The sequence below is a fragment of the Rhinoderma darwinii genome, chromosome 2 (genome assembly GCF_050947455.1).
Source record: "Rhinoderma darwinii isolate aRhiDar2 chromosome 2, aRhiDar2.hap1, whole genome shotgun sequence".
Taxonomy (NCBI): Eukaryota; Metazoa; Chordata; class Amphibia; order Anura; family Rhinodermatidae; genus Rhinoderma; species Rhinoderma darwinii.
Window position 1 is genome coordinate 332,249,275 of NC_134688.1, and position 14,288 is coordinate 332,263,562.

Consider the following 14,288-nt stretch of genomic DNA (forward strand, 5'->3'; position numbering starts at 1 on the left):
CTGTGGGGGAATCGTATTGCCTGCAGCATTGCTATATCCATGGTACTCAATATGTGTCCTGCAGCCTTTCAAAGAGATAAATGTGCTGTAATATGCCTGGTTCACATCACGTTATTTTTTTCTTCCGTCGAAGGTCCGACAGAAGGTAGCGACGTATACTACGGTATAGGCAGACAGTAGGATACGCTGCCCAAACTCCCTGGGCACATTGCTACTTGAAGCTCTATGCCCGGGGAAGCTTCTGACATCACAGTCAATATATGGACAATGATGTCAGGTGCTACAATGCTGGAGTCCCCGGCCAGAGCAACAAAAGAGTTCTGGTTGGGAAGTCTGGTCCTGGGGAAGCCCTTGAAGTCACTGTTCATACATGGACAGTGACTTTAGAAGCTTTAAGATCCCGGAATATCTGGCCAGAGTGTTGGCATCGCTCTGGCCGGGGATTCTGCTCATTGAGGAGCCCCTGACATATATGGATAGCGACTTTAGGAACTTTGAGATTCCGGAATCCCCGGCCACTGTGTCAGCATCACTCTGGACATAGGCTCCCATGTTAAAAAAATATACCAAGCGGTATATTTATTTTGCCGGATACCTCAGGATGGAATAGCGTAGTATAGTACGTTATTCTATCCTCAAAAAAAAAAGTATACCAACATATACCAGTCCGACAGAGGACAAAAGGACAGATGTTGGGCTAATGGAGACCTATGTAAAACATTTAGCGTGTACGTCAGGAGAATTCCCAATGTACACGCTAAATGTAGGGCTAAAACGCAATGTGAACCAGACCAAAGTGGCATAGTAAAAAACCCTGCAATTTTGTGTGTTTGTGTGTTTTGTATGGTCAGCCACAGTAGCTATATACAATTATTGGACAGTGGTTCTGGAGGCGAATGAAAGATGAGATTGTAATATTTCATATGACACCATCGCAGTTCTAGCAAACAACCGGAGATATCACCAGTTGAAAACACGGTCGGGAATGGAAGCTGTATACTATATGATCACGCTGTGTTGCTGGGCTGGGAAGAGGAGAACTGTATGATGCTGATTGTACACTCCCATTTGGCAAGTACAGCCAAATTAGCATATTTAGAAAAATGGTCATAACTTTGCAAATAATAAACGTTTTTGGAAAAAAAAAAATATTACACTAGTTACCAGCATCATAGTGCGTATTAGATTAGTTAGGAGATAGGGCATTAATAAACTAGTGACAGATCCTCTTTAAGGCCCAGTTCAGACGGAGGAATTGGCAGGCAGAAAAAAATCTGCGTTTTTCAAACGCGGCCATTGACAGCCGTGGGCAAAAAACGCTGCAAAAAACGCTTTCCCTGGTCGGAGGCGGAACCGCAGCAAGAAAGAATATGCCGCTTTTTTTTCCAGCGAGCGGCTAAAAGCCACCGCGGAAAAAACGGCTCCGCCTCCCATTGGAATTAGTTTTGGACGTATTTTGGAGCGGATTCCGATGTGGTTTCAGCATCGGCGCCCAAAAACAGCAAATTTGTTGCAGAAATATCTGCAGCTGAAAATCCGCTCCATTCATCTAAGGGCAGATTCACACGAGCGTTGCGTTTTTGCGCGCGCAAACAACGCAGCGTTTTGCGAGCGCAAAAACGATTTGACAGCTGCGTGTGTCATGCGTGTCTGATGCGCGGCTGCGTGATTTTCGCGCAGCCGCCATCATAGAGATGAGGCTTGTCGACGCCCGTCACTGTCCAAGGTGCTGAAAGAGCTAACTCTTTCAGCACCCTCGACAGTGAATGCCGAACACAACAGCGAAAAACCTGTAAAAAAAAAAGATAAAGTTCCTACTTACCGAGAACTTCCTGGCCGTTGCCTTGGTGACGCGTCCTTGGTGACGAGTCCTTGGTGACGCGCCTCTCTTGACATCGGGCCCCACCTCCCTGGATGACGCGGCAGTCCAAGTGACCGCTGCAGCCTGTGATTGGCTGCAGCCTGTGCTTGGCCTGTGATTGGCTGGAGCTGTCACTTGAACTGAAGTGTCATCCCGGGAGGTCGGACTGCAGGAAGGAGACAGGAGTAATCGGTAAGTTAGAACTTCGTTTTTTTTTTACAGGTTCATGTATTTTGGGATCTCAAGTCACTGTCCATGGTGCTGAAACAGTTTAACTCTTTCAGCACCATGCACAGTGAATCTCTCCCGACGTCGCGGACCGGAAATTTTTTTGCCGGGTTCGGCCAAAACGAGTTTGGCCGAACCCGGTGAAGTTTGCCTCGGTTGTCGGGGTTCGCTCCTCGCAAAGACACTCCGTTTGGATGCTTGGAAACAGAAAAGCACGTGGTGCTTTTCTGTTTCCATTCATCCTTTTGACAGCTGTTGCGCAAACACGCAGTTCGCACGGAAGAGCTTCCGTGCGACCTGCCTGGTTTTCACGCACCCATTGACTTCAATGGGTGCGTGATGCGTGAAATACGCAGAGTTATTGAACCTGTCGCGTATTTTGCGCAGCGAACAAACGCTGCGCAAAATACACGGACTGTGTGTACTGCCCCATAGACTTCTATAGTGCATTGCGTGCCGCGCGAAAACCACGCGCCCTACACGCTGCCAAATCACGCTCGTGTGAATCCCCCCTAAGTGGGGTTGATTTGGTAACAAGCAAAATAATTTCTTGAAGCCCCATTCAGATGAATGGGACAGTCACAGAAATGTATGCAATGAATATACCGCATGTGATTTTACCATTAGGATATGTTCACACAGTGCAGATACGCTGCATAAAAGTACACAGCGTATCTGCCCTGAAGCCCGCAGGGAATTTCGGCCGAATAACTGCACAAAATTGTGGGGCAGCTTTTCAGGCGGAATGTCCGCTGCGGAAAACAGGTTTAAAAAAAATTGCAATTAAATCCGTTGCACAAAATATGAAGTGCTTACGCTATGTGTGGACACACGCTTAGGGTATCCGCACACGTAGCAGATTTGTAGCGAATTTCCATGTTACGTGTGGATTCTGCACGAAAAGTCTGCAGCAGCATTTCTATCCCTTGTGAACCCAGTCGTAAGCCCTTAGCGCAATGTCACGTACATGTACGTGACAGTCATCAAGGGGTTGTATGGAGCGGGCTCATGGGCTGAGCGCACTCCATACTGAGCGGGTGTCGGATGTATGTTACTTTTAGAACACTTTAATAAAAAACTAAAATACAGTTAAATAAAGTTTCTCTTAATGTGCAAAGAAAATTGAAATAGTAAAAGTAAATATTAAAAAAAACAAAAGTTAACATAACTTGTTTTACCGCATCCGTAAAAGTCTGAACTATTACAATATAATGTTAATCTGCACGGTGAACGCTGTAAAAGAACGCCAGAATTGCTGTTTTTTGGTCATTTTATCTCCCTAAGAAAAGAAAAAGTGATCAAAAAGTCGCATGTACCCCAAAATGGTACCGATAAAAACTTTAGCTCGCTCCACAGAAAATAAGCCCTCAAACCGCTTAATCGACAGAAAAATAAAAGCGTTATTGCTTTGAGAAAGTGGCGACACAAAAAGTTTTTTGTTTACCCGGCCGCCCGACTCCCATAGAAGTCTATGGGGCCGGGTAATACATGGCCATCACCGGAATGTGTCCCGAGTGATGGCCATGTATTCCGTCGCTCGCTCGCTCCCTCCTCACAGCGCAGAGTGCATGTGAGGAGGAGGAGTTGATGCCATTCGGACGAATGGCTGTACGCTGGAGGTAAGTTTATACACTGTGTGGCAGGGCCGGGGTGTACAGCAGGTGGAAGGGAGCACTGCACTGGCTCCCTTCCCCTGCTTGTTTTAAAACCGCCCTGGACCGGCGACACCTCTGCTATGTGCTAGCCCCACTTTAGCTCCCTGAAGGAGCGGAATCCCCGTGTGTTCGGGGATTCCACCCCTGGACAGAGCGCTTGATGTCTCTGTCCATATCTGGGCAGTGACATCAGGGGAAACTCCTGAAGCGGAATCCCCGAACACTTTGTGACCGGGGATTCCACACCAGGCGAAGCCAGTAACGTTCAGTGTCCATAAATGGACACAGACGACAGGGGCTTTTCCTGAAGTGGTATCACCGGCCACATGGGGATTCTCCTTCAGGAGTTGCCCCTGATGTCACTGTCCAGATATGCCCGGCCCGGAACGGATGCAAAACGAATGCAAACCAGCCGGGAAAAACGGCAGATTTTATCGGCCGACACTCGGGCGGGACCCTGTCGTGTGAATAAGGCATAAGGCTGTGTTCACATCACTGTTGCCCTTCCGTTGAGGGGTTCACTCTGAGGTTTCCGTCGGGTTAACCCTTCAACGGAAAGGCAAACAACCATTGATATCGACTGCGCTATTGATTCCGTCAAAACAACGGAACCCTGTCACAACAGTGACAAACAGAAACCTTTAGCTAGAATTCCGTCACCATTGAATCAATGATGAGGGAACGGAAGCTTAGGTTTCCGTTGAGAGGTTAACCCGACGGAAACCTCAGACGGACCCCTCAACGGAAGGGCAACAGTGATGTGAACAGGCCCTAACATGTCGTTTTTACTGCATGATGAACGCCGTAAAAACAAAACCCAAAAAACAATGGCAGAATCACTGATATTTGTTCATTTCACCTCACAAAGTTTTTCTTTTTAGTTTCCCAGAACATTATATGATACATTAAATGGTGCAAAGAAAATCTGCAACTCGCCCTGTAAAAACAAGCCCTCGTACGGCTATGTCGAAGGAAAAATATAAAAAGATTATTGATTTTGGAAGGTGGGGAAGTTCAAAACGAAAATTGGCTGCGGGGGGGAAGGGGTTAAAGAGCATCTCACTAAGACAGAACAGTTGATGCCATGGCACCCAATGAATGCCCCCCTCTATTATAAAGGAATCACGGAGCCCATCCGATGCATTTCCTTTTTCTTCCACGCTGGGATGTCATGGGGCCATTCAGTGACCGCTATTGCACTGAGAAAGATAATGGAACGTCTTAGGGGAAATTTCTAAAAAATAGAGAAATTGAAAAGAGGCGGAGATGCCCATAGCAACCAGTGAGATTCTAGGTCTCATTCTTCAGCGGCCCTTTAGAAAATAAGAGCAGGTACCTGATTGGCCATAGGCAACCACCACCCTGAACAAGACAAGTGCACTAACCAGGAGGGAAATAACTACATCTCATGAAAAGGGAAAATGCAGTGTGTGTGTGTGCGTGTGCAGAGATGACTGGCTTCCTCCATACACGTTGCATATGTAAGTTCTGGTAGGAACTGGGCCTCTCCCTCTATGACCGACCAGGCCTGGTGGCCCGTGTATGAGTCAGTGAGAGCATCGTGTCCTCCTCCAGTCTATATTATGAGGGGGTGGGAAGTCTGCATCCCGTGCTATAGCCTAACATCACACATCGATGTGGTACACAACAAAATGGCTGCAGTACATCTACACAGATATAGTGGGGCCATTCACCATGTATACCCACGCACATTATAAGCCCAGAGCTTGGGGTTAAGTCTACCCATCACTGACCAACCCCCAGTCTCTGACATCAGGCCTCATTGTGCCCATCTCTCACCGCAATCACGTTGACAAAGGTGGTCTTCCCGGAGTACTGCAGTCCCACCAGGGTGAGCTCCATCTCCTCCTTCCAGAATAAAGCCTTGAACCAGTCCAATAGCTTGTTAAATAGGGCCAACATGATTCTACCAGTGCTGGACACTATCCAGACCCCGCTACCGGCCCGAGCGTCCTCACCGACTGCCGCGGATGTGTAGGGTGCGGGCTGTGTTCAGCTTGCCAGTGATGGGCAGACAGGACAAGTGGGTGCAGCCAGCGGTGATACAATACCCGGAGCCCAGAGTCTATGTAGCGCTGATCACGTATGGGTGGGGCGACAAGCGGTACCCATCACACGTTCCCTGCCCCCTCCCTCATCACAGACAAAAGGAGGACGAGAGAGCTGATGGCGCCTCCTCCAGCCGACGTCCCTGCTCCCCTCTGTCTTGGAGGAATCACTGCAGAGGATGATGCCGTGTTACTGGAATTATCAGCTTCTTCTACTCCAGATGCTCAGGGCGTCTGTGCTGACAGGAAAAATGAGCAGAGCAAATTAAAATGGGTCTGAGAGCAGTGTCCCTGTTGTGCATAGCAACAAGTCAGAGTTCCCCTCCCGTTTTCCATGGCAGCTTAGTGGTCGTTAAGGGCAACAAGGACAGTTTTTTAATGTTTCCCTAAAACAAATGTTGTTTGAAGCGTTTATTTTCTTCTCTAAGCGATTCAGCGTCAAGAAATGACAGGCTGCTTCTTTTGTTTTGCTAGAACTAATTAACAAGTTTATTAAAAAAAACGCACCAAAGTCCGCAGCATATAATCCGCATCAAACAAAAATGTTAAAATCCTCATTTAAAAAAAAACAAAACGCTTTAAAAGCAATATTAAAGAGGTATTCCAGCCTCCAGCATTCCTATCCACTAGTCCCAGCAGTCGGACCCCCACCAATCTATAGGTGAAAAATGCTGGAGGCTGGAATACCTCTTAAGGCTGGGTTCACACGACCATGTTACGTCCGTAATGTACGGAACGTATTTCGGCCGGAAGACCCGGACCGAACACGGTGCAGGGGGCCGGGCTCCTAGCATCATAGTGATGTACGACGCTAGGAGTCCCTGCCTCTCCGTGGAACTACTGTCCCATACTGAAAACATGATTACAGTACGGGACAGTTGTCCTGCAGCGAGGCAGGGACTCCTAGCGTCGTACATCACTATGATGCTAGGAGCCCGGCTCCCTGCACTGTGTTCGGTCCGGGTCTTCCGGCCGAAATACATTCCGTACATTACGGACGTAACATGGTATGTGCACATGAGTCGGATACGCTGCAAAAACGCACGCAGCATATCCGATCTAGAACATGCAGGGAATTCTGTCCGGAAGACCGCACCAAACTGTGGTGCAGATTTTCATCCGAGATTCCCAGGTGGCAAGAGCCGAAGGAACAAGGAGCCAAAACTATGGCAACGCCAGGGAAGTAAGTATGGACTTTTAATTAAATTAAAATAAGACAAAGCATGGGGTTTTTTCAGCAGAATCGCAGCTTTTACCTCCCCAATTAACTCTATAGTGGAAAAACCGCAACAAAAGTATGATTCCGCAGTATAAATTGACATGCTGCAAATTAAAAACCTGCACCTCAGGTCAATTTATGACATTTTCTCAGCAGAGTTTTTTCCGCAGCGTGTGGATGAGATTTGTTCAAATCTCATTTGCTGCTAGTGTAATACGCTGCAAATCTTCCGCATTGAGATCCATTGCGGAAAATCCGCAGCTAATCCACCTTGTGTGCACATACCCTAAGTGTGCATTTTACCTGTGTTTTTTATGCGAATTTTCCACATCAAATTCTGCAACGTGTGCGTGTAGCCTAAGGCCGGGTTCCCACGGGTCGGATTTGCTGTGTAAAAATTACGCAGCGTGTCCGACCTGGAACCCGAAACACCTTCTGTCCGAAAAATCGCACCACTGGTGTGGGTTTTCAGACGGAGTTTCCGCTGCGTAAAAAAACGCTCATACTTACCCCTCCCTCCTTGGACGTCCGCTCCGGCCTCCTAGGATGACGTTGCAGGCCATATGACGCCGCAGCCTGTTATTGGCTGCAGCAGTCACATGGGATTAAACGACATCCCAGGAGGCCGGAATGCAGGAAGAAGAAGGGCGTTTTGTGTATGATTTATTTTTTTCTGGAGTTTCGATTTTTGTAGCGCAATTGCTGCGATTACACCGCAAAAGTCGCAGCACTTGGCTTTGTATTGCGGGTTTTGCATCCCCATTGAATTCAATGGGGAAAACCTGCAACAGAAAATCTACAAAAACGCAGCATAAATTGACATGCTGCGGAATTAAATTCTTCACAGCAGGTCAATCTATTAAAGTTTACGCTGCATTTTTTTTTCCGCAGCGTGGGCATCAGATTTTCTAAATCTCATCCACATTGCTGCTACAGTAAATGCTGCGGAATTTTCAAACACAATTCCGTTGCGGAAATTCTGCAGTGTTTATGCTATGTGGGAACCCGGCCTAAGGCTGGATTCACACAATGTATACGTGTGTTAGGTTCAGATATTGCTGCAATTTTTTTACACCTTATACATTGAAAAGGGTGAAAACCGCAGGGCCCTCTAGAACAGATTTCCGTCTGCAAAATGTTCAGCAGCATCTGGATGAAATTTGTTCAAATCTAATCCACGTGGCTGGGTCTGTAACCCACTGTGGCTTTTTTGCTCGCAAATTCCACATGGAAAATCTGCAGCATTTCTGCCCCATACAGCTTTAGGACCTGTTCACACTGAGTTTTTTTGCAGGCCGAAAATTCCACCTGTAAGAATCAGCTCTGTTTTTTAGCAGCTTTTTTGCACCACATGCGGTTTTTGACACATTTTTTTAGGCAGTTTTTGATGCGTTTTTTTTTTTTTTTTAAAAGACAGTCCTCTTGGGGTTGTACTTTCCAGAGCGCTATGAAAACTCCACCCATCCTCCTCCTAGGCGCCATCTTATGCACAGTAGTCCTTGAGAGAGGAGAATTGGAAAGTTTCTGATCAAAAATGGACCAAAAACGAAACAGCAGAGCAGCAGTGGGGTCCCACCACAGCAAAGAATGAGGGTATGTTCACACGCAGTAGCAAAATACGTTTGAAATTACGGAGCTGTTTTCGCCTGAACACAGCTCCTGATTTTCAGACGTTTTTGTAGCAACTTGCGTTTTTCGCGGCGTATTTTACGGACGTCATTGGAGCTGTTTTTCAATGGAGTCAATGAAAAACGGCTCCAAAAACGTATCAAGAAGCAATGGGCAGATGTTTGTAGGCGTAATGGAGCCGTTTTTTCAGGCGTAATTCGAGGCATAAAACGCCCGAATTACGTCTGAAAACAGTGCGTGTGAACATACCCTTACTAAAAAACATCTGAAAATATGGAGCTGTTTTCAGAGAAAACAGCCTCTGATTTTCAGACGTTTTTGAAGCTGAAAATGAGGCTTCTTTTAATTTGGAGCTTCTTTTGAGGCGTTCTTTGAGGCGTTTTTCACAGTGTTTAATGGAAAATCAGCTCTAAAAAACGGCTCAAGAAGTGACATGCACGTCTTTTTATGCTCCATTTTTTAAAACAGCGGCGTAAAAAGACGCCACGTTTGAACTCAATGCTGTTTTTCCCATTGATTTCTACAGCTTCCGTTCTTTCAGCCGTTTTTCGAGGCATAAACGCCCAGAAATACGCCTGAAAACACTGCGTATGAACATACCCTGAAGGCCGGATTCACACGAGCGTGTGCGTTTTGCGCGCGCTAAAAACGCTGCGTTTTGCGCGCCCAAATGGCACTTAACAGCTCCGTGTGTCATCACCATATGATGCGCGGCTGCGTGAGTTTCGCGCAGCCGCCAACATTATGACACTCCGTTTGTATGTTTGTAAACAGAAAAGCACGTGGTGCTTTTCTGTTTTCATTCACACTTTTCACTGCTGTTGCGCGAATCACGCGCGTCCCACGGATGTGCTTCCGTGTGGTGCGTGGGATTTTCACGCACCCATTGACTTCAATGGGTGCGTGATGCGCGAAAAACGCACAAATATAGGACATGTCGTGAGTTTTACGCAGCGGACTCACGCTGCGCAAAAATCACTGACTGTCTGCACGGCCCAATAGACTAACATAGGTCCGTGCGAGGCGCGTGAAAATCACGCGCGTTGCACGTATGTATTTTACATTCGTCTGAATAAGCCCTAAGGCCGGATTTACACGAGCGTGTGCGTTTTGCGTGTGCAAAAAACACGGCGTTTTGCACGCGCAAAAGGCACTTAACAGCTCCGTGTGTCATCACCATATGGTGCGCGGCTGCGTGATTTTCGCGCAGCCGCCATCATTATGACACTCTGTATGTTTGTAAACAGAAAAGCACGTGGTTCAATCATACTTTTGACTGCTTTTGCGCGAATCACGCGCGTCCCACGGAAGTGCTTCCCTGTGGTGCGCGTGATTTTGCGCGAGAAACGCAGAAATATAGGACATGTCGTGAGTTTTACGCAGCGGACACCCGCTGCGTAAAAATCACGGACTGTCTGCACGGCCCCATAGACTAATATAGGTCCGTTGCACGGACGTATATCACGTTCTTCTGAATAAGCCCTAAAGGTGAGGAGGTGTGAGATGCGCCTCCTCATGAAGGTGATTGTGAATGTTTTGCGTCTGGTAAGTTTTGTCCAATATTTTTTCTACCCTACATTAGCCAAATTTGGACAAAGCATTCATTTCTTTAACCCCTTCCCTCTTTGGCCACTTTTGACCTTCCTGACAGAGCCTCATTTTTCAAATCTGACATGTTTCACTTTATGTGCTAATAACGTCGGAATGCTTTTACCTATCCAAGCGATTCTGAGATTGTTTTCTCGTGACACATTGGACTTTATGTTACTGGCAAAATTTGCTCGATATGTTCAGTATTTAATTGTGAAAAATGAGCATTTTTCTCAACTTAAATGTATCTGCTTGTAAGACAGGCAGTTATAACACACAAAATTGTCACTAATTAACATCCCCCATATGTCTACATTAGATTGGCATTGACGTTACAAGGCTTTGAACTTTAGCAGCAATTTCTCACATTTTCAAGAAAATTTAAAGAGGCTCTGTCACCAGATTTTGCAACCCCTATCTGCTATTGCAGCAGATAGGCGCTGCAATGTAGATTACAGTAACATATTTATTTTTAAAAAACGAGCATTTTTGGCCAAGTTATGACCATTTTTGTATTTATGCAAATGAGGCTCGCAAAAGTCCAAGTGGGTGTGTTTAAAGTAAAAGTCCAAGTGGGCGTGTATTATGTGCGTACATCGGGGCGTTTTTACTACTTTTACTAGCTGGGCGTTCTGACGAGAAGTATCATCCACTTCTCTTCAGAACGCCCAGCTTCTGGCAGTGCAGACACAGCCGTGTTCTCGAGAGATCACGCTGTGTCGTCACTCACAGGTCCTGCATCGTGTCGGCCACATCGGCACCAGAGGCTACAGTTGATTCTGCAGCAGCATCAGCGTTTGCAGGTAAGTAGCTACATCGACTTACCTGCAAACGCCGATGCCGCTGCAGAATCAACTGTAGCCTCTGGTGCCGATGTGGCCGACACGATGCAGGACCTGTGAGTGACAACACAGCGTGATCTCTCGAGAACACGGCTGTGTCTGCACTGCCAGAAGCTGGGCGTTCTGAAGAGAAGTGGATGATACTTCTCGTTAGAACGCCCAGCTAGTAAAAGTAGTAAAAACGCCCCGATGTACGCACATAATACACGCCCACTTGGACTTTTACTTTAAACACACCCACTTGGACTTTTGCGAGCCTCATTTGCATAAATACAAAAATGGTCATAACTTGGCCAAAAATGCTCGTTTTTTAAAAATAAAAACGTTACTGTAATCTACATTGCAGCACCGATCTGCTGCAATAGCAGATAGGGGTTGCAAAATCTGGTGACAGAGCCTCTTTAAAAAGGCTATTTTTACAGGGGCCAGTTCAGTTGTGAAGTGACTTTGAGGGCCTTATATATTAGAAACCCCCAAAAAGTCACCCCATTTTAAAAACTTCACCCCTTAAAGTATTCAAAACAGCATTTAGAACATTTCGTAACCCTTTAGACTTTTCACAGGAATTAAAGCAAAGTAGAAGTGAAATTTACAAATTTCATATTTTTTTGCAGAAATTAATTTTTAATCCATTTTTTTTGTAACACAGGAAGTTTGACCAGAGAAATACAACTCAATATTTATTGCCCAGGTTCTGCAGTTTTAGGAAATATTCCACATGTGGCCCTAGTGTGCTACTGGACTGAAGCACCGGCCTCAGAAGCAAAGGAGCACCTAGTGAATTTTGGGGCCTTATTTTTATTACAATATATTTTAGGCACCATGTCAGGTTTGAAGGGCTCTTGCGGTGCCAAAACAGTGGAAATTCCCCAAAAGTGACCCCATTTGGGAAACTACACACCTCAAGGAAATGATCTAGAGGTGTAGTGAGCATTTTGACCGCACAGGTTTTTTACAGAAATTATTGGAAGTAGGCCGTGAAAATTAATATCTAAATTTTTTCAAAGAAAATGTAGGTTTAGCGATTTTTTTTCTCATTTCCACAAGGACTAAAGGAGAAAAAGCACCTCCAAATTTGTAAAGCAATTTCTCCCGAGTAAAACAATACCCCACATGTGGTAATAAACGGCTGTTTGGACACACGGCAGGGCTTAGAAGGGAAAGAGCGCTATTTGGCTTTTGGAGCTCACATTTAGCAGGAATGGTTTGCGGAGGCCATGTCACATTTCCAAAGCCCCTGAGGGGACAAAACAGTGGAAACCCCCACAAGTGACCCCATTTTGGAAACTACACCCATTGGGGAAATTATCTAGGGGTATAGTGAGCGTTTTGATCGCACAGGTTTTTTGCAGAAATTATTGGAATTAGACCCTGAAAATAAAAATTTACATTTTTTCAAAGAAAATGTAGGTTTAGCTAATTTTTTCTCATTTCCACAAAGACTGAAGGAGAAAAACCACCACAAAATTTGTAAAGCAATGTCTCCTGAGTAAGACAATACCCCACATGTGGTAATAAACGGCTGTTTGGACACACGGCAGGGCTTAGAATGGAAAGAGCGCTATTTGCCTTTTGGAGATCACATTTAGCAGGAATGGTTTGTGGAGGCCATGTTGCATTTGCAAAGCCCCTGAGGGGACAAAACAATGAAAATGGCCAAAAAGTGACTCCATTTAGGAAACTACACCCCTTGAGGAATTCATCTAGGGGTGTAGTAAACATTTAGACCCCATAGATGTTTCATAGAATTTATTAGAATAAAAATAAAAACAATCCTTTTTCTTCAATAAAACGTAGCTTTAGCGCCAAATTTTTCATTTTTTCAACAAATAAAGGAAAAAAAGAACCCAACATTTGTAAAGCAATTTCTCCCGAGTACGGCAATACCCCATATGTGGTCATAAACTGCTGTTTGGGCACACGGCAGGGCTCAGAAGGGAAGGAGCGCCATTTGGAGTGCAGATTTTGCTGGATTGGTTTCTGGGCGCCTGTGGGACCAAAACAGTAGAAACCCCCCAGAAGTGACCCCATTTTGGAAACGACACCCCTCAATGCATTTACCTAGTGGTGTAGTAAGCATGTTAACCCTGCAGGTGTTTTGTAGAAATTAGTGTGCACTCGATGTTGCAGAGTGAAAATGGGATTTTTTTCATAGATATGCCAATATGTGGTGCCCAGCATGTGCCACCATAACAAGACAGCTCTCTAATTATTATGCGGTGTTTCCCGGTTTTATAAACACCCTACATGTGGCCCTAATCTTTTGCCTGGACGTTCGACAAGGCTCAGGAGTGAAAGCGTACCATGCGAAATTGAGGCCTAGTTTGGCGATTTACAAAGTATTGGTTCACAATTGCAGAGGCTCTGATGTGAAATAATAAAAAGAAACCCCTGAGAAGTGACCCCATTTGGAAACTACACCCCCAAGGCATTTATTAAGGGGTGTAGTGAGCATTTTCACCCCACAGGTCTTTTCCATAAATGAATGCGCTGCGGATGGTGCAAATTAAAATTTTATATTTTTCCCTAGATATGCCATTTCAGTGGCAAATATGTCATGCCCAGCTTATGCCACTGGAGACACACACGCCAAAAATTGTTAAAAGGGTTCTCCCGGGTATGACGATGCCATATATGTGGAAGGAGACTTCTGTTTGGGCACGCTGTAAGGTTCAGATGGAAGGGAGCGCTATTTGGCTTTTGGAGAGCGGATTTTGCTTGGTAGTAGATTTGTTTGAGTATTGCTGGTGTTTCCGTTTATAATGTGGAGGTACATGTAAGCCGGGCAGAGTACATCAGGGGCATAGTCAGGTGGTATAATAATGAGGTAAACAATAAAATGATCCATAGATGTGTGTTACGCTGTGAAGCAATCCTTTCTACACAGGCCCGTGTCGCACTGATATGTGGCGTCCTTTCTTATCCCCCTTTTGGTCCACACTCCGCACCTTTGCAGTTTGGGGAATTTTGCTGGGAAAGTGTTGTCCTGGTATAATACGGGCACCGTCGCTTCCAGCAGATATGTTTGGGCCCTCCCCTTCCTGGTTCCCTAAATCGCATCTTAAAACAGAAGAAATGTTCCCCTCGGGCACAACTGCATATTTTTTATTTCCTGACTTATTGGAGCCATAACTAATTTTATTTTTTCATATACGTAGTGGTATGAGGGCTTTTTTTTGCGGGACGAGCTGTAGT

At 45.6% G+C, this 14,288-nt stretch overlaps 1 protein-coding gene and 1 long non-coding RNA gene across 2 annotated transcripts in view; one reads left to right on the forward strand and one right to left on the reverse strand.

Moving 5' to 3' along the window:
- The window catches only part of LOC142743179 (ADP-ribosylation factor-like protein 8A), a 51,088-nt gene extending 45,039 nt beyond the window's left edge, over positions 1 to 6,049 (reverse strand). The window contains exon 1 of the mRNA XM_075853676.1: positions 5,545 to 6,049. Coding sequence (XP_075709791.1) covers positions 5,545 to 5,667 — 123 coding nt within the window. The 5' untranslated portion in view covers positions 5,668 to 6,049. The remainder of the gene's footprint in view (positions 1 to 5,544) is intronic.
- The window catches only part of LOC142743180 (uncharacterized), a 38,050-nt gene continuing 28,902 nt past the window's right edge, over positions 5,141 to 14,288 (forward strand). Inside the window, exon 1 of the long non-coding RNA XR_012881505.1 lies at positions 5,141 to 5,225. This is a non-coding gene — a long non-coding RNA (uncharacterized LOC142743180). The remainder of the gene's footprint in view (positions 5,226 to 14,288) is intronic.